Raw genomic sequence first — 23,832 nt, 5'->3', positions numbered from 1 at the left:
TATTTACATTCTTTGGAGGTTTTAAACTGCAGCGACTGAAACATGTGCTGGAGGGGACATGATGGCTGGGGCATGTAGCACAAACCGTTTGCTCGTCGCCATCTCTCAAACCTGTCGGTTTTTTCAAGAATATCCTCTCTCACCTAACCATGTGAAGGCCACATGCGGATTAAGGCGAAACGCTCATAATTTTACTTCCTTCTTATACTATCTGCACCTAAAATATAATGCTTTCATGGGATGGAATATTGAGTTATTGTGGATGTATAAGTGAAGCTGGATTTATTTAAACACGAAGAAGCATTACTTCTACCAGCAGTAAAACAGATATAAATCTGTTGCTGCCAAACGTAAACATTCACAAAAAGCCCACCTACCAGAAGTTACCAAGGGTAAAAATAAAGAGTTTTCGCAGTGCATAATGTATTAACTTTCACAGAACACCGTCTATCCTGATCATTACCAAAAATGACGTAGAGAGTGCTCCAAAAGTAAGTATTAAAGTTAGCTGGCTTCATTTCCTCAGACAAGTCCAACAGGCAACGCTTCCGTTCCTTGCTTAACAACCCAGATAGCACCCAATATTAAAATAATGTTACAAAATTGTTATACAAGTTGCAGTAACGTTACGTATAGGTTGCATGGAACGTTACTGTGATGTTAAAAATGAAAAAAATAGCGTCATATGTTGTATTATAATGAATAGATTTACGCAAGCATGGGGAATGGGGGGGGGGGGGGGGGCAATTTTGTCCTGTGTTCTTTCGTGCTACCCAGAAGACACGAACAGCAACTTGGTTAAAAGCAGTTTCAAGAATTTTCAGCGATGCGCAGGCACTGAGTGACTTCGGCAGCATTCTCCACGTACGCGAAGCCACAGAAACGAACTTATGTTCAAGCTGTGAGCTATATAGCCAAATAATACGTGTGAGTGTGGCTCTGTGAGCAAAACCCGCTACATTAGCCGCAAGGCAGATCGGCACCTAATTATCGACTCATCTAGCGAGGCTGAGGCATACATTTAGGTAGAAAGGCAATGCCCTTGTTTTGACCCCACTGGCTAAACGACCACTACAGTTATCATAATTTAGTGAGCATTAAATTGGAACTTGTGGTCGACTTCTCTAACGCTCGCCTCTATCTACAAGGCATCTCCGTAATGGCAAAATGACAAGTTTTTTTCTTACTAATAAAAACAGACTGAACAACAATGAAGTACAGAAATAAAAGGATACAAGTGCTTTCCCTTCTGGCGGCAGAGGTAGGAGGAGGAGGAGGAGGTAAACTTTATTAAAGAAAAGGTATTTGGCGCGGGTTGGCGTGACGTTCCCCTCCCCGCGGTGGGCACCTCTTCTAGGCCGGACGCCAGGTGACCGACCGACGATGTCGCTCGGCGACCTCTTCGGCCCGCTCCGTGACTCGGAGTTGAACCTCCGGGTCCGAGCTGAGCAGCGCGGCCTCCCACTGCGACTGGGTAGAGAGCTGCAGACTGTTCGACGGCTTGTCTTGAGGACATGAGTATAGGATGTGGGGTGTGTCTGCCTTACGGTGCCCACAGAGAGAACAGATGGGGCTGACCTGCTCTGGGAACCATATGGAGTGCATGTGCGGATTAAAGAAAGTGTTTGTTTGGAGCTGCCGCCAACTGACTTGTGTTTTACTAAGAGATCTATGTGGGTCTGGGAAGATTTGTCTTCCTTTCTTGAAGTGGGTAGTAATTTCTTTGTAGGTCGCCATTCGCTCCTTGGCCGACCTGAGCTCGGGGTAACGCACCTCCCGGTTAACTACGAATCCTTGGGCAAATTGGTGCGCCGCCTCGTTTCCAGGATGACCCGAATGGGCGGGGACCCAGATCAATGTGATCTGGCGGGTATTGGAGATTTTTTGTAATATATTGATGGCTGCTGAGTGGGCCCTTCCTTTGCACAAATTTCGAATTGCGGTTTTAGAGTCGCTGATGATGTATTTGGCAGTGGTGGAGGTAATTGCTAAAGCTATGGCAGCTTCTTCGGCCTCCTCCGGAAATTTTGTTTTATCGATTGTCGCCGATACGACGGGAGAACCTCGATGGTCGACAACTGCCAGGGAAAAGGCGTCTCTGTCCGCATGTTCTGCCACGTCCACATGCGCCGTGTCTTTCTGAACTGAAAATCTTTCGTGAAGTTTTTGTGCCCTAGCCTTTCTTCTGTCTGTATCATAGTGTGGATGCATGTTTTTGGGCAGAGGATGGACTATTAAGTGTTCGTGCACGAGTCTTGGAATTGGCAAGGTGTGTGCACGGATTCCTTCATATTGTATTCCTGCCTTCTTTAGGGTGAAACGTCCCGTTTCAGTGCCTGATGGTCTTTCGTATTGTGCGGTGAGGTGTGCTTCCATCATTTCCGCTAAGGTGTTATGAATTCCTAACTGTATTAGTTTTTCATTTGGGGTATGACGAGGGAGGTTCAGTGCAATTTTGTAGGAGTGTCGAATTAGAGAATCCACTTCGTCCCTTTCTCTGACAGTGAGGGTGACGTATGGTGTGGAGTAGATGACTCTGCTAAGGACGAAGGCCTGGATTAGTTTCCTGGTCTCGGCTTCTTTAACTCCTCCTCGCCTATTCGCGATGCGCCTGATGAGGAAGGAGATTTGGTTTCTTGGGAATGCTGATACAGTCAAACTGAAAAAACGACACACTAATTAAGAACCTGAGAAACACGCGGCAGAGGTATGAAAACGCTGTGATACCTAATTTCAAATTTCCGCGGGCAATATATTAGTTCCAGTAATGTCCGCGAGATGGCGGCACAAAAGCAAAGCATTGTGGTGAAGCAATTACGAAGCTTTTTTCTTCTTTTAAAACAATTGAAACAAGAATAATGCAAAGCTAGTTCATGTAAATAAAAGTGCGAATTAAGAGCTTTACGTGGAAGAAGTTATTGTTACCAAATCTTTTAATCTGAGTACGGCATTTGAAGGTATTCTTTCCTTATGTTCAAATTTTAACCACAACCCACCGTTGGAACTTTGCGTGTATGTTTGACGATTACATATACCTGAACACATGCTCGCAGGCTGTACTTCCAAAGTACATATACTAAAATTGGAACGATACAGAGAAGATTAGCATGGCCCCTGCGCAAGGATGACACGCAAAATCGTGAAGCGTTCCACATTTTTTTTTTCTCCAAGTACATTACATGTACTACAATTTGAACGATACAGAGAAGATTAGCCTGCCCCTGCGCAAGTGAAGCGTTCCACATTTTTTTTCTCCAAGTACATTACATGTACTACAATTTGAACGATACAGAGAAGATTAGCATGCCCCTGAGCAAGTGAAGCGTTCCACATTTTTTTTCTCCAAGTACATTACATGTACTACAATTTGAACGATAGAGAAGATTAGCATGCCCCTGCGCAAGGATGACACGCAAAATCGTGAAGCGTTCCACATTTTTTTTCTCCGTCACTTCCCAACAGTTTAAATTCCATATTTCGGAAAATTTGCCCTACGTGATCATGGTGTGAAACCGGCTTGAGGGCACATTCACACCGGGGAGTCGAAGGCGTCGCGCATACGATTTCGACCAGTTAGTTGCGGTTCCGGAGCACTGTATGAAAGCAGGGAGAGAGCATAACGAATCGGCTTACAAACATGTGGCGCGACCTTCCCGACTCGCAAGTGTGAATGTGCAACAGTCCCGACCGGCATAACAAGAGCGCCTCAAGCGCAACAGCTGCGAAACTCTATATGCTTCATGGTTCAAAAATCCTGGAAGGTAATTCACCCGAAATTAGAAGGTTGTCGCTCCGTCTGTGACACATAAATAAGCTCTCGCTTGGTTGCTGAATGCGTCCACAGACGACGAGGTAGCGCACACAGTGTATGCTGATGCTGCAGACCATTTATTTCATGTTGTTAGCGAACAAAGTTCTCTTTTCTGCGTCAATAATCTGGCGGCATTTTTTCATTGAAAACTATAATGAACCAAAAAGATTGCGTTGTCACCGTCGTGGATGCGTGTTGCGTCCAGGCTTCAGATGGCGGCGTATCTGCGACTTTTTGATTTGCAACTGATATTTAAAACAAAAAGATCGGTCAAATACTCCCTCGAGTTGTGATTCAGCAGATTCCTATATCCTGACGAAGAACATGACGGAGTGGCAGCTCAAGGGATCCGGACCGACCTCTACATACAAACTCAAATTTTGTACCCAGCTTTTATAATCCACCCAAAGAAACCACCACTCCTACTAACAGCACTTTTTTTGTCAAAAAGTTTGCAAAAATTCTCTTCAATATTTACTAAAGTTTTAAACAATTGAATTTTTCGTTTAAGAGAGCACATAATTGTTTACTGAAAATAGCAATATCTTGAGTTTTGTGTTAACATAGTCTTCTTTGAGAGCATAATAGGAGGCACGCCCGCGTGAACTAACCATTATTACGGTTGCCAGTTGCTTTTTACGGTATATAGCTGGACCAAGAGGCTGGCTGTACTTCCCGGTTCTTACTTTCGAAAAGTTGGTGGAAGAGAATATTAACACGCACTAAAACTAGAACAGACTTAACGCAATCAGCCCAGGGGAACGTGGAGCCATGCAGAAGGAGGCAACAACCCGGAAATGGAAAGGATAGAACTTAAGATTGAGCGATGGGAGAGAATGCTTTCGAGCTCATCATTTGGTCCAGCTCAGACCTGAAAGTTCCGTAGGAGCTGCAACAAGATCCATCGGATTCTGGAATAAAAAGACCGACCCTCAATTTTAAGTCCAATAAAGAATGTTGCAATCATCATAATGGCGGGCTTTTTTTGGCGCTTATTTCAGAAGGCAATTTTCGGATACGAGCTCAAAATTCACGTGCAGCTTATCTTCGCTTGTTAGGAAGACCAGTTTATGTTCATTTTATAGCAGTGGTTGCAATATGAAATACTAAAAATCGGAGTGTGGATGTTAATTGTCATCGGGCCATGGAACACAAACGTAAACAGAAATTTTAATTCGAAAGCTGGTTTGCTCAAGAACGAAAATAAACGAAAAAGAAATGAAAACAACATACTACATACAGGCGAGTGACACACATACACTTGCCTCGCTAGGCAAGCGGAACCAGATCTTTGTCTATCGCTGTTCGAAAAAAAATAACTGCTTCTGGAGTCGGGGGAGATGGTGTTCGTGCGTGTTTGTTGCTTCCAACTCACAAATGCATGCGCATTACACTCACGAAACAGAATGCAAAAGCAGCGAATGCTAAGGCTAGCTACGTTTTCAGTGCTCTTGTCGTCCACACGTATAGAGGCATTAATTTGAGAGTGGCCTTGGGCTCGAAACCTCATATGTGCATTGCGCATACATTCAGACAGATCGTGTGTAACTCCACTTATCTTTAAAAGCTGTACCGGGCCAATTGGCAGCGTCGATTGTCTTAAAAGTACAACAGCGCATGCCGTACTAGAGTGCTCTAGACAACTGTGTGCACGACAGTACATGCAAGCCTGTTGTAGCCATGCGGACAGGTTTTTTTTTTTTAGAGCGAGCGCGACTCCTGGCGTACACCTTAAGATTTCGATATGGATGAGACAATGACCTTGAATTCCTCACAGGGTCGAACCAATCCGAACTGTATGGCCCAAGCGATCGTAGTATGAAATGAAATGAAACTGAACTTAACTGCATAATGGTATGGCTCAAGATATGGTAGTATCACCACATCATCACGACTATTACCTTACCTTGAATTTCAGACAGCGGAGACCATGCTTAACAGAGCTTTCATTTGTATAACTAGGTTCAAGCCACGTTGAACTCCAGCAATTTTTCCAGCCCTCTGCATGCCGTTCGGAAAGTTATTACTAGTAACGAAACCGATAAGTGACGATCAGACAGTGATTAAAAGGTGCTATGCTAGATTGACGAGCCGGTGGATCTCTCAATGTCACGTGGCTTTTGTCTGAAGTAGTGGAACAATGTTTCAAAAGCTACAACCGCACTGCTTATTACAACGATCCCATTTTGTTAAAGTCCTACCAGGTCCCAATTGGTTTATATGCTTCCGGACTTTTCTCGACACAAGCCAGGAGACTGCTAAGGTGGACCTCCAATTGGGTGGCTACAAAATGGCGTTCACAATTTACGACCCTGCTGACTTTTGGGGCTGATGTACAAGCTCCCACTAAATGGCAACAAACTACATGTTGCAAGGTGTACATGCATTGGTGGTGGTAACTTTTTGAAGCAGAACAAAATAAAAGATCCTCTAGGATAAGCTGCTACTTGTCCAAGAGTCCATGGGCCTGTGCTTCATGGAGAGCCCTGTCCAAGGCATATTTGGCCAGCTGGATGGGTAACACTCAGAGGGGGTTGGGCTGGGTATGGGGTGAACTGCCGTGGTGGGGGCATTACCACTACTAGCGCACGATGGTTACCTTGGCTGCCCTATATGTGGAGCAGAGAAGTAGGGTGGTAGCGATGGAGCCGGTAAAGCAAAATGTAGCAGTTTGTCAGCAGTTCGCACCAGACAGCTCTGCATTTTGAATCTAGTGTACAGCGAGGTGGTGGGAGGGTGAAACAGGTGTTTTTGCAATGTGTGGCAATTCGGCAACCTGCGTAGTTTCCCGAATGGGTTTTGGTGTCCAATCTTGAGGACCGAAGAGATTGTGCTCAGGCCAGCGCATGAACGCGTTGTTTACCGGTGGATGTGTCAAGAAAAAATCGCCGCTGGGCCACTTTGTTGCATTCTAAGGGTTTTCAGGTCTCAGTACGCTGCTCCCATATGTGCTCGAAAGTCACAGCAGCATGTGTTGTAAAGCTGCCGTCATTCACTGCTTTATCAGTACCGGATGCCAGGGAATGCTCTTAAATGCCTGTTGCAAAATATTACGCTCATTTTCCTCAACTACAGGAATGGGGAAAGCGCTTGCAATAAAAGTGAACCAGTACGCACCCACAGACTTGTGGCACAAACGGTTGAGAGAGCGAGCGTCCCCGCTGACGCAGTGCGGGGCCAAGCAGAAGTTTGGCTTTCAACTAGTTAACGCAGCACAAGACACGACACGAAGTGTGAACGATAAGCCGCGGGCTCCATCCTAGACTGCATGCCTCAATCGCAGTCCCGCTTTTCCACACAAGATGAGACCATGCCAATTAAAGGGGCTATGAAAGGGGCTCACAATAAAGATGCGGTAATCAAACGTACTTTGCAGAAGCAGAGTTATCTGGAGCCAAAATTTGAGTTTTAGCGTCTGCACACCTTTACCACTCTTGCCACTTTTTGCGTGCAGAAAGGTCGCTCCTCCACCAAAGCACACGGGCATTTCCCACGGAGGGGGAGGAGCTTCTAGACCTGCCAGAGGGATTGCAGACAGGCCGCAGCCATGGTAGCTGCACGACACGTAAAAAATCAAACCAAAAGCCATCTCTGAACAGAAATCTTAGGTGCGTGCGACGGAGGAGGGCGAGAGCATGAAGAAAAAGTCACTGGACAAAATTCTCAAACTTCAGTGCGAGATTGTAGGTTCTCAGCTGCGTGTAGAAGTGCATAATTTGGCTTGACTGTTCATTACGAGACAATATAGTGACTGATCTAGAGTATGTACTCTCCTGAAAGGTGTTTCTGAGCTGCTTTAACAGAAATCATTTAACTTTGATTGCCTGCCATTAGGAACAATGAGACTTTTGCCCCGGGTGGGGAAAAAAAACCCCCTACATTCTGCCATCTCAACCACTTCAAACCAACGTGTTCCGACAGGCAACCAACCACGGCGACTATCGACTTTACTCACCCATCGCTTCCTCCATTCAAGCCAGCAATGCTCAGATCAGTGCGAGCATTGCCCTTTCTAGAAGAACTGCAATTTATTCAACAAAAAGGAACGCTTATTGTACAGTAAAAAGAAGGTTGCCTTACGGGGAAGTCCCTCTTCAAAAAAGAAGGCAATATGCGACATGTTGGCAGCAGGTTTGTGAAAAATCGATGCAAAAGAAACAAGACTCCAGCGGCAAAATAACACCAAGAACACAACTTGCAAGCGCAGGAAACAGCGGTAGGGGAAGGAATAGAAAAACGAAATGGGAGAAACCAGCTTTGCATTGTGCAAGCGTTACTGGTGCTTGACAATAATAAAAAAAACCGAAGCGAGACCACAAGGTTTATATAGCAAGCTAGGCAATAGGAAAAGGCTTGGGGGAAGTGACGCGAAAACAGGCGGGACACAAAATGAGTTCACTACACAGTCTTTTCACACGGTCGTGGGTTCCAAGTCCCGCACACGTCGTCGTCAGCCGCACTCCTCCTATGCTGCTGCGTCTGTCAGACTGACGCGGCTCATTTTCGAAATATTTGTGTAAAGAAGCGTTTTGTGAGAAAGAAAGAGTTCTGAACAGTGTGCTCTCTTCTGCTGCAAATTAAAAATAGCTCGCAAACAGGGGGGCAGGAAGTGAAACAGTTCTCTCTCTTTCTCGACGATATAGGCAGGACAACCTGACTGGGAAAGAGATCACTTTAAGGTTCTAAAAACAGGAGACTGCTCAGACCGAGAGGGAACGGCACGAAACTGAAAAGTGCAACAGGTAGCAACTTCAGGAAGGTGTGCTCTTGTCCTTGACTGAGTGGCGTGCTATAGTGACCTTGATGGTTTCTCTAAGTTGCCAGACCACTTCCTGTTCACACGGTGCAAAGCCTCCCAGAAGTTGCTGCTGCTCTCTAGCACCTCTCGCACTGCTCGCTGGGGATCCTTGCTTCGCGTCGTTGCTGTCACACCGGAGCACAGTCAATGACGGTTGAACCTTGTACCTCTGAGATTGCTGCACTGGCCGTGGTGCATTCCCTGGAAGAGGTGACATGTGCCGTCGAAGAAAAAACACCGTGGCATGCAACACTTCCATAGTGCGGCCTTGTGTGACATAACACAGGAGGGTTTGGAAGTAGCAGTACCACAACGCCCATCTCCACTCCATCTCTGTAAGCTCAGTTTCTTGGGAAACGAAGCAAAATAAAAAGAGAAAAGAGAGGGAAAGCGCCAGAAGCAACTAATAAAGCGAAAAAGCAAGGAAGGGGGCACGAAAAAACAAAGCAGCTTGTGTGTAGAAACGGTGCACACTCATTTCCAGTCACATCATCATCATCATCCACTATCACAACGTGGCCTGAAGAGGCCCGACAGGGCATAGATGCGAGGAGGTTGGGAGAGAGCCAAGAGATCACTGCCGCTCGTGGCTCAAGAGGAAAGAGAGCCAGGTTCAGCTTTCCACAGTGCAAGCGCGAAAGCATGGTTGCTTCTTTTGGGGCCGAGATGCTACGGTACAGCTGGCTTCTATTTGCAGGCAGAAGAGGGCAGACAACACTGGGCCTGCTGGGTTTCCCCTATGCCGCACTTTTTTCTTTTCTCCTGCCTTCTTTTTTTGTTTCTTGAAGTCTGCACTCCGCCGCCATCCAGGTCAAGTTTCCGGTCTCCCTGTGTCAAGTTGTCCCGCCAATGCGCACGTGTGTGTGTTACGCGTCTCGTGTCTTCTGTTCGTTCTCTTGCTCGTGTGTGTCGCAGCGATAGTGGCCCTCCCTCTCTGCAGAATGGCGGCCGCAAATGAAACATTCCTGAAATGAGGAAAAAAAAGAAGAGCATACATATGCATTTAAAGCAGTTTTTGCCTGTGCGCGTGTACAGGCTGCTGGAAGCAAACACAAAGCGCTTGCTAATTATATGGACAGTTGGACTGCTACTGCATTTAGTGATGCGTTTTCAAACTAAATCCCATTCCGATATCCACTAGCATGTCACCAGCGCATGCATGCACGATGCTTCTATAATTTGCAGCAAGCGAAGAGGGCACTTCGTAACACATCCGGTCCGTCGACGGCAATGACAAAAGTAACCAAAATCTCTCCGGCATTTCTGGATGCTTCGCCCCTGTGCATGTAATACCGCTGTCACACGGGCACTTCGGATCGCGATCGGTCTCAATCACGGTTGACGTTTGAAGCGCAATCGAGATGGACAGCTGCTACACCTATCCACTCGATTCCGATAAACTAGTTAGATTGCTACATACAAGAAGGCGCTGCGTGTACTATCATCGCCATTGGTTTGTAATAAATTAAAAATAACCATTGTTATTAAAGCTTTCTTGTGAAAATTTCAAATTATGAGCAGAAAAAGCAGGTTAATTTATGCTGCAACTATGGTTGCACATTGCAATGATGGCCTGACACTATGCGATAGCCGGCGCGGACACATGTGCAAAAAGAGAGTGCAATTTACTGCGGCGTGCCATTGCGAACGGCATCGCAGCGTCCGATCACAGCTCGTTGCCTGCGTCAAACCTGCTAGATTAGATTTCAATGACAGACTGCTCTCGGCAAACGCAATGAGGGGAAGCGGCAGCCAATGCAAGCATGAAGAGTGCCAGAGTCATGGTGACGTAGGGGCCGCTTCCTCGGGGCCGGCATGGCAGGCCTTCCAGCCTGGATGCTGGCCGCCGGCGTCAGAAAAATGTGCTATAGTATACAGTTAAACCTGGATGTAACGAACATTTATGTAACGAATTCCTGGATTTAACGAAGTTTTTGAATTCCCCAACGCTGCCCCCATTGAAGCCCATGTATTTTCGATCTCGATATAACGAACGCGTTGCGGCGGTTAACTTGATGTAATGAACTCGCAAAGCTGATCAGTCATTACCTTTTGCCCTTTTAAGGAAAATTCGGCCGAAGAAATGAACTAGATTAGTGAATATTAATATTGTAAGGAGCCAGCAGCTACGCAAACACCTGGAATCGCTGCGACCGAGCAAAGTTAGCGATGATGATGATGGCGGCGGCTAGCGCCGCCCCGTGCCTAACATAGCACCCTTTTCAGGCTTTGCTTGTCTAGCGTGACACCAGGTGGCATTTGTAGCGGCAGCTGATTTCTTTTGCAGCATTTTTTTTGTATAGAATTGAGGACAAGCATTCTTATTTTTTGATTTTCATTTGTTTCAACGGTTTAGACACTTTCTGTGTAAGAATTCACTTTAAAAGCAACGCTGATGGCCGGTTCTTTCATTGCCAGGATGGGCGAAGGGAGAGGGGGGAGGGACTACGAGACAACGACGACGGCGCGTTGCATTCGCCATTTTGCGTGTTGTCCCTCGTCTGCATGTGTGCGTGTGTCAACTGTTCTCTGGTGCTGGTTCGGCCGACTTTTTTTGGAGGTGCTAGGCTAGGCCTGCCTGTCGGCATGTAGCATGCGTCTCCGCTTGTAACTGCGTCGTCTGTTGGTCGTAATGAGTTCTACTGCCAGAAAACGAAAAGTTCTGTCTTTTGAAGACCAACTTGCAATTTTAAATGCAGTCTCCGCGGGCGAGAAGAAGAAGGGCATTGTCGCCCGTTTCAGCATTCCAGCGAGCACCCTATCAACGATTTTGAGTGCAGAACACAGCATAACGATTCTGCTGTGCGCCAGCCTAGATGGCACGGACAAGCGAGTCCTGCTAAAGTTGTCGGCAAAAGTGCCTGTTTAAGGGAACGAAGCGTATGCCCGTGAAGTATGTGGTGAATTCCAAAGCGTGGATGACTCGGCCAATATTTTCTGAGTGGTTAAAGGAATTTAACCAGGACGTCAGCGGCAAGGCCGTCAAGTTTGCCTACTGCTGGATAATTGCTCGGCGCACTACGTTGAAGGCCTACAGCTGTCCAACATCGAACTGCATTACTTCCCGGCCAACTGCACATTCCTAATACAATCCCTGGACAAAGGTGTCATTAACAGTTTTAAATGCGGTTACCGCCTGACTAATCCTGAAGATACTTCTTGACATCCGTCTGGAACGGGAGATGAAGATTGACATTTATCAAGCAGTCGAGATGCTTGCTGCCTCCTGGCAAGAGGTCAGGGCAGAAGTTATCGCGAATTGCTTTTAAAGGCCGGAATAGCCAAAAACGCACAGGCTGGTGCTGACGAGAAGGAGGAGGAAGACCTTTCTACTCCATTCGATGTGGCTGAAGCATGGAACGAGCTATGCACTAACGGTGGTGTACCCGACGACATGAACTGAGTGACTTTTTGTTTGCCGACAACGCGGCGATGGCTATAGAAGAAATGACGGATGCAGCTCTAGCTGAAAGCGTGCAAGACCCCGATGGCGGTGATGATGGTGCCTGTGAGGCAGATCCGTTTGACGTGCCTACTGCTAAGGAGGTGATGAATGCAATTGACGTTTTGTGCCGTTTCGTCGACTCGCGCGACGATGCAGGAGCTTTACACGATTTAGCTTCTTTAGAGCGGCGTGTTGTGCCTTCACTCGTGCAGAAGGAAGCAGAAATTACTCAGTTTTTCGCTGTAAAATAAATGCTTGAAGAGTGAGTTCACCTTCACGGATATCTTGAGCCGTTTGTTTTCGTTTCTGCATCATTTGTACGGGCCTTCACGCGAAACCTGCATGTAATGAAAAATTGTGAGCTTTTGTCAACTTCGTTATATCCAGGTTTAACTGTAGCTTGTCAACGTTCATAAGGGGCCCTGGGATTGACGAATGTCAAAAATGCATAATTTCTTAGGATTGTCGGCCAATACCGAGTTGCTGGTAGAAGTGACGACTGTGATAGAAGCAAATTTCATCCCATAGCTGCATTGGTGGTGCTGCTGCCTGGTGCGGTTCATCTGGCATCCGCTAGCTCTGTTGCTGAAGGCATCGCGGAAATCGAACATAACTTTTATTATTGGACGGGTTCACAGTAAAAGGATGCCGAGTGCAGCACTTTTATCTAGCGCTGACCAGTCTTGAAACGCCCTCAGCTGCGAAACCAGCTAGGCTTAGCGACGAACAGGGTAGCCAGGGAGCAGCGTAGTTCGTCGCCCGGCGTTCCCGCAGGCGGCGTCGTTGCCGAAAGCTTCACTCTTGCACAGGCATGCCGTTGTTGCTCAAATCTAGGAGGCAGCCCTTCTGGTAGTATGGCTGTTTTGTATTTTCTTGTGTGAACGTGAAGTACGCCAAGCCTGCCAGCCGGCCGGCCAGCCTGAATCCCATCTGTCGGTGTCATAAAAATGAGCTATAAATTGTTCTTGGCGTAAATAATAAACCCCGGGGTAAGAAAACTGTAAGATGTTATCATTCCTGAGGATCGCTGAACCAATACTGAGTTGCTGGTAGAAGTAACAGCTGTGACATGCCCAAATTTCTTGCCACAGCTGCCTTGCATCCGTCTCTGGCCCGTTGTTGGGGCCCGGCTCGCCTGGCGCCCGCTAGCTTCGCTGCCAAAGGGGTCGGAAATTAAATATATCACTATCACTATTGCAAGATAATGCTGTTGACATTTAAGCAGTGTGAAGAGTAGGCCTTTTATTGTAGCGCAGACCGCTGCGGCTTCGATGCGAAACAGGCTATAGGCCTAGCGACGACCGGGGCATCCAGGCAGCACAGCTCGTCGGCCAGAGCGGCCTCGGGCGGCGCCATTGCCGAAAGCTCGCAACAAAAGCAGGCATACTTTGTTGTTGCTGGAGTATAGCGGTAGCCTTTCTGATAACAAGGCTATCTTGTCTTTTCATGTGAGATTTGTACAGCATGCCAATTAGCACGCTGCGCGGTGGCGAAGTGTGGCATCGGCTGTGGGCGGAGCTTGGGTAGAGCTGTGCACGGATGCTTGCAGCTCCGTGTGTCCCAGTTTCATCTTGTAAGAAACATAACTTGTAAAAACAACCCGCAACATTCACAGTTTTCTTGAACGCGACAAAGCGCCGGACATGACGTGCTGGTACTCCAGCCAATCCTGGGTTCACTTTTGTTTACCACTGGCAAAACGGGCATGTCAGGTATGCGGTGTCATGAGTATCAACACCGCTTTGCAAATCGAGGCACACAAATAAGAAGAAATTCTGTTTAAAATTGTGCACTTTTTTCTATGACAAATATTTCAGTAATCTTTAGTTTTAGCTGGAATATTTTGTTTCAGTTATCATATAGTCTGGGAACGAGGCTCGCAATGATGCCTCGATTGTGCTCCATGCAGTTGAGCAGCATCGCGGTCAATTGCGATTGAATTCGCCATGTAGCAATGCCGGATCTGCATAGAGTTCGATTTCGATTGACTTGATTGCGATCGAAAGTGCCCGTGTGACAGCAGTATAAGTATTGCGAGGAAGCCACCGTGGCACCTGACTATCCCAGCATCCTCAGCTGCGTTCCCCAAGACCGACCCGCTCGTATCTAAGCGCATCGCTGCAGTTCATAGATGCTTTGACGTTTTTACACACCACAAAGAAACCTCAGTACTTCTCATGTCATGTCCCCACAAAAATGGCTCTATCAAATGCTAGCTTTTCCATAACACCATTAAATTCGCGAGTTAATTGTTTTAAACTTCCCTTTTTTCCAAGGACCATCACTGACTGGAATAACCTCACGGATGATGTTGTAAGGAAAACGACATTGCATTTGTTTGAAGAGCACTTGAAATGATTGCTGTTTACGACTTTGCCGCGGTATTTTCTTGCTGACTTTCTATAAGCAATTCTGTTTTGTTTGGAAGTGTCTGTATTTTTGTATGTGAACACAATGCTTCCGACCTGCTATGATCTTATGTACAAGATCGCAGTATCCATAAATAAAAAAATAAAACAAATAACAACATTCCCTCGAGCTTTCTAAAACAAACAAGAAAAACTGTCTTGTTCCCAATCGTTCAATTTGCTAGGAATACCGCCCTTCGTGGGCAGAGAAAACAAAGGGACAAAGTAAATGCAGTACCTATTAGTAAGAAATATATATGACGTGAATCTGGATATGTGAGACAAGGTTTCAGCAGCAGCAAAGAGAAAAAAAAATCTGCGAACAATACAGCTCAATAATAACATTCAAGTGTTATTGATACGCCTCCGTTATTCAGGAGTGGATTCTATGAATTACTGATAGATACAGTAAAACCTCAGTGATTCGGACAGGAGCAGGAAAAGGGACCAGTCTGCTGTAGCAAGGTTTCGCTGCATCTCGTGCCCAGTTGCCTGCACGTGCTCTAGGATAGCACAAGGCATTGTGTGTTCTTTCCATTTGGTCAGTGACCATTTAAGTTTTTAGTTGCACTACGCTCTATTTGACCAGAAAGTGCTCTTTCAAACACCACTCGACATGAGCTTTGTTCGTCAAGAAGCAATGCGGTTTCGTGGCCTATGGGTTACAAGCTCGCCTTGCAATCAGAAAGTCCTTGGCTCAACTTTCCGGACCTTCAGAAGAAAGTTTAGTTTTATTTGATACTGCAGTACTGTCATCTAGAATCCTGAATGACCACTTTTGCAATCAGCGATGACAATGCTGGGCTTCACTGCCAAAGAGCCATGCAATACTTTTGCATTGAAAAATGCCCAACTACACCAGCTTTATTAATTTGACATGCCAATCTGCAGCAAAAGATGCATTTGTGAGTTCTTACAGCAGCAATAAAAACCCAAGAAAATCCCCCCCCACGAGATTGAGAAATGCTAGTTCTACAAAAAGTGATGCAGTAGCCAACAGGTGAGAGAATGTTACTTACCCTAGCAACAATTCATCACTTTCTTTTCAGGAGGAAGCACCCTAAGTCTGTCTTGGTTCTCAGCCTGGTCCTTGCCTGCCATTTGCTGAAAAGAAAAGAGAAAAAAAAATCATTTTCATGCCCACCATCGCACTCCAGTAGTGCTTCCACCACTAGCACTGCAGCACGTGCAGGATATACAGTAGCCGACGGGTAATTCAGACTCCAATAATTCGGACTTGTAGGACATTTCGGACCTCAATGAGGCACCGTCAGTCTCCCCATAGAAGCGCATACATAATCACGACGGATATTTCGGACTTAAAAAGTCCAAAAGTTCGATTTTTCGGACTAATTTCAGTCACCTGCATCCAAAGTCGGCTATCTTATCGGCTTTTCGGAGGCGCAAAAGACGTCATCTTGGATTGAGGTGGATTTATGCTGCAGTTGGCTTGGCTTGATACACTTTCGGTACCTCATTGTTGCCAGTAGAGGTCCCTGCGATCTCCGACACTTCGAGGTGGCAGCCGAATTGTCATCGCCGCCAACTTGCTTTTGTCGCCGACGTTGTCGCAGGCAGTCATTGCTTGTCCCATACGTTGAAAAATGGTTGTTGGGAAGGAAATTGTGCAGGAGCTATCTCACATCTCGGTAGGAAAGGATAAAGGAGGGACTGAGAGAAGGAAAAAAAGAGGTGCCGTAGTGGAGGGCTCCGGAATAATTTCGACCACCTGGGGTCTTTAACGTGCACCGACATCACACAGCACATGGGCGCCTTTGCGTTTCACCTCCATCGAAACGCGCCCACCGCAGTCGGGTTCCAACCCGGGTACTCCGGATCAGTTGCCTAGCGCCCTAACCACTGAGTCCCCACGGCAGGTCTCGTACGTTCGTCATTTGTCGTTTCGTCACTTGGGTTCCTCCGACCGCGTTGACCGAGTGGCACTCAGTCCTCACAAAGTTACATCTGTTCGCCGTTTTGTGATTGCGTCCGGTGGTTCCGCCGCTTTGAAAGAAAAGTGCCTTATCTTTGCCTGTGTTTGACGAGCAGTGTGGTGCACACTCGGGTTGTGGACAACATGGCCCCGCTGGGTCCGTCAAACAAGCGTGGGAAGTATTCCAACTAAATGCGGTGACCTTGATGTCTAGCGTGTACAGTGAAAGCACAACCTTGGCGCAAATACAGGCGCAAATCGTCGCCAACAAGAGAAATTTTCCGCAAGGTACCGTATTTACTCGAATCTAGGCCGGCCACGATTCTAAGCCGAGACCCGAAAGTTGAAGGCCACAGAAAAAAAAAAAACTTACCTCGATTGTAGGCCGGCCGAAAAAACAACACTGTTTATACCTCATTATCACAATTATTTTTATGACGCGACACGACTGTTCTTACGTCGCCGCGCACGTGAAAGTGCGTGGCGCGAAACGACTGCACCATGTGTCTGCGCATAGGCGACTTGGTGTAGAGAGAGGAACTCGAGTGAGACACAGCGGGAAGCATCGTGCCTGCATGCTCTGCCGAAGCGTGATTGATGGCCCCGAGAGGGACCGTTGAAAAAAAAAAGCTGCCAAAGGAGCTTTGAGAGAAGAGGAGGAGGAGAGGCGGCGTTGGGCGAGGAGACATATGCAACGCCAGCCCGGGATCAGCCCCCGCTCATTCGTCATCATCGCTGACTTCTTTATCGCTGGCCTCCTCGAACAGTGCACTATCTTCACTGTCATCAAGTGCATTAGAGATGCAGCACTTGCGGAATGAGCGTGCAACCAAGCTTTCTGGGATGTCATCCCAGGCTGCAGCTATCCAAGTGGCTACCACTCCCAGTGAGGCGCGCTTTATTCGGCCTGTTGGTGTAAGCTCGCGCCGCTCTTCACTAAGCCAGTCCACGTAGTACTTGCGCAGCCGATCCTTGAAAGGCTTATTGAGGCACACATCAAGAGGCTGCAGCTGGCCTGTCATGCCGCTGGGTATGATGGCGACGTCGGTACCGGCTTCGGAAAGCGCAGCTTTTACGCCGTCAGTGAGGTGTCCACGGTAAGAGTGCAGGACGAGGAGGGAACGTTTGGCCAAGAGGGCCCCTGGACGCCGCTGCCAAACCATTCTGATCCACTGCTCAACCATATCGCTCGCCATCCATCCATTTTCGTTGGCGCGGACGATCACATTTCTTGGAAACACTTCCCGAGCTGGTAGAGTCTTCCTCTTAAAAATTATATACGCCGGCAGCTTGTGGCCATCCGCCGTGCAGGCCAGCATTACAGTCATGCGCTGCTTTTCGTATCCGGCCGAGCGCACTTTCACTTCCTTGGCACCTTTTTCGTTCACGGTGCACGCCACTGGCATGTCAAACCATACCGGCGTCTGGTCAGCGTTTCCCATTTGTCCTACGGCGTAGCCGTGCTCCATCCTCTTCCTTATTACGAATCGCTGAAATGAGATCAGCTTCTCTTCGAAGTCGCCCGGCAGCTTTTGACAAATGGACGTGCGACGTCGGAGGCTGAAGCCAAAGCGCTTCATGAACTTCTGCAACCAGCCCCGGCTGGCTTTGAACAGTTCCCGGGGGACGCCTCGCTCTCTCGCCAGCTCTCTTGCTTTGGCTTGCAGCACTTCCGTGGTCACTGGAAGTGCCGCTGACCTCTGCGTCTCCACAAACTCGGCCAGAGCTACCTCCACTTCTGGATGGCGGCCTTTCTTGGGGCCCGTGAAAGCCGTTCTCGTTGCCGCGCAAGCAAAAATTTCGTTACGCTGCCCCCTCCAACGGCGAACATTCTTCTCATCCACGCCGAAGTCCCGCCCGGCTTGAAGATTTGACGACTGCTCTGCAGCGACTATAACTTTCCGCTTGAAGGCGGCACTATAATGGCACCGCCTGTTTGGTGCCATGGTGTTGGTGATAAAAACTACGCACGAAAACTTCACTGTATGTGTGCTTTGATCAGTATCGGCTACGGATAGCAACGGCTACGGATAGCAACGGCTACAATGCTGTCTTTCGTTGGCGTTTTGTGGGGGCGCCACCTGCGTGCTACATTTATTCGTATTTTACGAATACGAAACCTCGAAACGAAATCCTCGAATCTAAGCCGACATAAGAGTTCTACATCTCGTTTTTTTGAAAAAACTATCGGCCTAGATTCGAATAAATACGGTAAAATCAGTGACATTTTTAAGCCGATTTCATCTCAATAAAGTTATTTTTTTGTACTTCACGGATTTTTCGGACTGTTCCATTATTCGCACCATTTTTCGGGTCCCTTCGAGTCCGAAAAATCGGTCGGCGACTGTAAAAGCAGTGGCCTCAAGAGGTGGTCTCTCTGATGAAGAAGGGTGTAACATTTGAGAAGGGTGGTGCAAGATGTGACAACAGCGACCTTGCGTGGGAGTAGTACTAGTGTCATGCTTGCATTGCCACAAAACAAATGCTCATCAGGCCGGCTGTATGCCAAAACTAGAGCCACCTGAGGTCTCTTAAAAGGAACCCAAGTTTCACTGCGTAGGTGTTTTAGATAAAATACTGCAATGCCACTGAAATGCAGCTTTCCCAACCAGGAATCGAACTGGTCAACTCATACTCAGCACCCGACACCCAGAGCCATGAAGTCGTATCGCAGTAGAACACGTTCTGGGGCAAGTTGGTGCGTAGCTTGAGTAGATAAAGCGCACAAAAGAGAGCACACAGAAAGAATAACATGAGACAATCGTAACAGCAGGTGAAATTAAACACTGTACCAACAAACTGCTGACACTAAAATATTATCCAAGATAGCACAGTGGACAGAAGAACCACCTTATGTGCAGGGAGAGTTAAAAGGCCTGAAAATAAAATGCAGCTAAAGATGACATGAGCGCATTTCTGGCAGCACTACTGACTACAGTGGCTACCGATCCAGAACAGTGACAGCACAATATTCAAATGCTAAATGAAAATGAATGCTTCTATGTAAAAACTGTCACACATGCATGAACACGTGAAGACTAAGAGATGGGCACACACACTACTAGCATGCAACGAAAGCCAACAAATGCAAACTGCGGAAGAGGCACATCAAAAATTGCTGCAATATGGGCAAGGTCTTCTGATATCTTCCTACTTCCCATAAAACTTATCCCAGTTTGATATACGGGACAAGGCCTGCCACTACAAGCGGTGCCACTGTTCATGCGTGGGGCCAGCTTAGATAAAGCAATGGCATCACAGTTGAGCAAACAAAATGATAGCCCGTGCCACATCTCGGCCACACTAGTAATTGCAGTCCCTTTCACACTTCCTGGTCAGAGTTCAGTCAGCATGCACAAGCAACCGAAGAAAAAGCACATGAAACAAATACCAAATACACATACAACAACAGATGTTTACAGGATGTGTCTTGCTCAGGATGAAATTTCCTGTAGCCCTTCCTTGTGGCTCAACCGATACCAACATGTGCAGCATGCATGTCCCTTTTTCATTCTCTGCTCCCTCATACCTCCAGGCATTTCGATTTCAGGGTCGCATGACTACGCTACAATAATTTTTATTTCCCAACAACCTGCACCACATAGGCTAACTCTGGGCCGTCCAGAAGGCCAGGGTGCGCTTGAAAAGCACAAGCCTCACGACCCACCCCAAACGGGCCGAACTGGGGTAGCGCAGAGCAGGGCATAACCCCGGGTCGACGCTTGGCCAACGTCATGACGCGTTAAACCATCAATTGCCGGCATTTTAATAAAGTTATTCCTATCCTATCCTAGGCAAACTCTCCCGGGCTGGGCAAAATTATTTTTCTTTTTCTTCTTCTGCCCACACTAATATATGCCAACTGTACATGCTTAGTTCTCATGACTTGAATTAAGTGCTAAATGGGGCCATGCGGTCTATGAGGTACATTCAATTAGAAGGTCTCCAGATTATTCCTGCTACAAACCTGGCACTTCAGAAGCCTCCAAATGCCTACATTTTCCAACAAAACCACCCTGCTCGGTCACACACAGACCAAAAAGATGCAGCATGACTGCATGGTCGCTGCAAATACTTCTTTACAGAGTCCTATTTCAACCAGCAGAAAAAATATCCCATGTGAAACAGTGGAATGGCTTGAAAATGCAATCATGGAGAGAGTCGGTTTGAAAATAACCAAAGCTAACTAGGAAGAAATACAAGTAGAAAGTTGGACTTGAACACAAGCTACCCTAACAGCTGGCGTGCTTCTTGCATCCATTTCAGGCTGCTTTTCTCTGCCAGAAGAAATTTAGTTGGAAGAACAGCATGGGCAAAGCCTGTCTGGGGCTGTCCCCCCCTTTTCAGCCATGAAAGAGGTGAGAAGCAGTGTTTCTTATGGCAAACTTAACTAGCCAACCTAGAGTAGTGTTCTTTGCTTGCAGTGAAGGACGTGCGTTGCTCTGGTCGTTACGCAGAAACACTCTCTAGCACTGTACTCAACCTTGCTCACATCTCTTCTGGAGTAGCCAGGCCCAGTTTTCCTGTTTCTAGCATGGTTTTGCGGAGTCGCCAGGCAACCCTGGGCCTTCGTTTATGTACTGCTGATATGGCAGTGTCAAGTGAAATAGATGCAGTCCGTACCCTCATACATTCGGAGAGCGAATAAGTCTCACAAAAAAAGCAGCAGCAGCAACTATGACAAAATATATGCTTCCGACAGAATAATTATTCAATGAATGCTTCCTGAATCACTTTACAAACAGCTGAAAACCACCAGCTACATCAAAGCCACAATGCACAACTATACAGACAAATAAATATGCACATAGCAGCAGATATGAAGTCATTTCCGAAGTTTAGTCCCTCTGGCCATTGGCTTGGCACAATGTGCTGCACGTCAGCAGAGAACTTCAGGATACAACCGCTCTGTAGCACCATTAAGCTGCGCTGAAAACACAATGCAGTTGTCACCTAGATAACTGGGCCCAACTTCAGGAGCTTGCTGTGAATGACAAATTTCACTGGGCTTTATGCATTGCATGCATTTGTTGACTAATGCTGTTTTAACCCCCCCCCCCCCACCCATAAATCAACAAGGAGAATTTCTCATAATAATGCCAAAAAGGACTGCATGAGCAATGGCAGTGCCCGTCTTAACTTTGCGAATATTTCAGAATGTCCACGTTTTTGATGGCCCAACATCTGGCTAGCATTAAGTGCACCCGCACACAAGTCTATGCCAGGTTCGGCTGCTCAAGGAATCATCACTTGTGAAAAATGTTCCAGAAACTCAAGCTGGCCGCCCATACAGCCCATTAAATTGTTTCAGCGATCAGCAATAACTTCCACCTTCCTTTTTATTGGCTTCCACCTACCGTAGCTGCACCTTGCATACTTTGTTTCACTTTTCAGTGACTTAAAACATTCCATATATCTGATAGGAGCACACAAGAAAACAGAGCACAAAAGTGCATGCACAAATGTATATACATGCACTCACACAGTCCAGAACCCGCATGTGGTCAAGCAACCTGTGCATCTCTAGCCTTGCAATGCCAAGGGAGCTAACAGTGGACGGACTATATACCCTATAAACGCCCATAAGGGCCGCACCCGTGTATGGACCACACCCAAAGTTTCCATGACCCCACACCGGAAGAGCCTTCGAAATGTACGTGCCGTGGATTCCGCTATCAGCTCTGGCTGCGAGCAATGGCGTGATTGATCATGGAGGCGACGCATGTGAACAGGAGCTTCCAGGTGCCGCCCACAGATGGCGCCCGAGGCTGTGGCTCATCATCATCATCGTCAACGTTTTCCTCCGCCGCGAGCTCCCGCTATTCATATCGGCATCATTATCACCAGCTCCAACCTTTTGTGGCTGTCAAACGCACGGCAGTTGAGGTTCGTTCGCCGTAGTTGTGGCGCTCGCATGCTGCCGCTGAGCTTTGCAGTTTTAGCACAATGGTCAAGCACAGTGTTCTCCCCACGGTGGGCGGCAGTGGTTTTGCCACCCACCTCTCAGTCCGACCGCCCGCGTCTCCAACCACCCGCCCACCTCTCGGGCTTAAATTTTGCTACAGTCGGGACTCGGGGGCCACTTTCTGTTGATGTGGATGCTACGAGCGCGAGGCGCCGGCTTCCACAAGTCCATTCTAGTGGACATACGGTCCCTAGGGACTATAGTGGACACAAGCGCGCTGTTTGTACACGCTCACAAACTAGAGACGCAGGCTGTACAGCTGGCGGCACGGGTTGTTGTTGTGACTGGGAGAAGGATGAAAAGTAAATTGCACGGGCCTGCCTACTGGCTCGAGCCGAGCCACCACCGTTGCCGCGTGCAGATAGAGAAGAATTAAAAGATAAGAGAAAAGAGAAAAAAGAAAAGAAAAGACGCGCGTCGCAGCAACAACCGCGCCCGCCGAAGCGGACGCTGCTGAAAAAACAGATAAGCGGCCGAAGCCGTGATCGCTGGTACGTCCGGGTACGTGACCTTAGCGCGCGCCGATACCGATCGTGCTGCTCACGCTTACGGCTGCTTTCTTTTACTTGATTTCATTATTGTTTATGTTTCTGGACAGCTGCATTTTTCTTTTCGTGTAATATTAGCATTAGCACAGCGTCTATTTGTCTTCCGCATTTACACTTTCAAAACGTTCCGTTTTTCACCACAGTGCAGCGCCACTGACCACTCCGCATTCGGACTTAGCTTTATGCGTTCTAGCGCTAGCGAGGCGTCCTTAGCCCTTAGCGTTCACATGTGAACGGAACAAAGTATTTGGAGTTGTGCCGTGCGCTGAAGATGGGTCCGAAGAGAAAAGTTGGACAGCCGTCTGTGCTGTCGTTTTTTTCTCCGAAAGTGACCGAAAACGTTATTGGCGGTACCGAAGAACAACATGCACAGCCAATGGCAACCGATGTGGACGTTGTTGAGCCCCTGACATCGCCCACGTCGAAGAGGCAGAAATCAAATACATATAATGATGGCAGTTCAACATCAAGCGTTGAAGCAACATGCAGTGTAGCAAATATTGGCGAAGACAGCAAGCACGCATCGGTATTCAACGCATCTTGGATTATTGACCGTCCTTGGCTTTTCTAGGACAACATCAAAGGTGGGATGTTTTGCAAGCCGTGCATAAAATATAATAAGAGGCCTTTCGAGAAGCCAGTGTGGAACACAGAGCCTTGCAAAAGGATCCGGCTCGAAAGTGTTCGTAAACACGAAGCGTGCCAGTCGCACCGCGACGCTATAGCCCTTGAAGCACACAGCAAAGTAGCAGTGTCACCGCTTGAGAAATTGCAGTTGCCGGTCTCTCGCGATGCTATGAGGCACGCATTCGCATCTATGTATTACCTGTGCAAACACAGGATACCGCACACTACGAACTTCGAGCCGCTTCTCGGTCTGCTCTCGCTGCTTGGGCTTGATGTGAAAGCACAGATAACAACTGG

At 47.4% G+C, this 23,832-nt stretch overlaps 1 protein-coding gene, 1 non-coding gene and 3 pseudogenes across 2 annotated transcripts in view; 4 read left to right on the top strand and 1 right to left on the bottom strand.

Moving 5' to 3' along the window:
* Nucleotides 1–3,056: 3,056 nt before the first annotated feature.
* Nucleotides 3,057–3,159, top strand: LOC144108908 (U6 spliceosomal RNA). The gene has a single exon (XR_013309548.1). It is a non-coding gene; the product is annotated as a U6 spliceosomal RNA (small nuclear RNA).
* An 11-nt stretch (nucleotides 3,160–3,170) lies between these two features.
* On the top strand, nucleotides 3,171–3,249 carry LOC144108929 (U6 spliceosomal RNA; annotated as a pseudogene).
* A 9-nt stretch (nucleotides 3,250–3,258) lies between these two features.
* On the top strand, nucleotides 3,259–3,337 carry LOC144108927 (U6 spliceosomal RNA; annotated as a pseudogene).
* Nucleotides 3,338–3,346: 9 nt separating this feature from the next.
* Nucleotides 3,347–3,440, top strand: LOC144108912 (U6 spliceosomal RNA; annotated as a pseudogene).
* A 4,374-nt stretch (nucleotides 3,441–7,814) lies between these two features.
* The window catches only part of Rab10 (RAS oncogene family member Rab10), a 36,295-nt gene continuing 20,277 nt past the window's right edge, over nucleotides 7,815–23,832 (bottom strand). Inside the window, exons 5-6 of the mRNA XM_077640160.1 lie at nucleotides 15,482–15,566; nucleotides 7,815–9,574 (exon numbers count right to left, since the gene is read on the bottom strand). Coding sequence (XP_077496286.1) covers nucleotides 15,483–15,566 — 84 coding nt within the window. The 3' untranslated portion in view covers nucleotides 7,815–9,574; nucleotide 15,482. The remainder of the gene's footprint in view (nucleotides 9,575–15,481; nucleotides 15,567–23,832) is intronic.

This window comes from Amblyomma americanum, chromosome 10, assembly GCF_052857255.1.
Source record: "Amblyomma americanum isolate KBUSLIRL-KWMA chromosome 10, ASM5285725v1, whole genome shotgun sequence".
NCBI lineage: Eukaryota > Metazoa > Arthropoda > Arachnida > Ixodida > Ixodidae > Amblyomma > Amblyomma americanum.
This window is presented reverse-complemented; position numbering and strand designations above follow the sequence as displayed.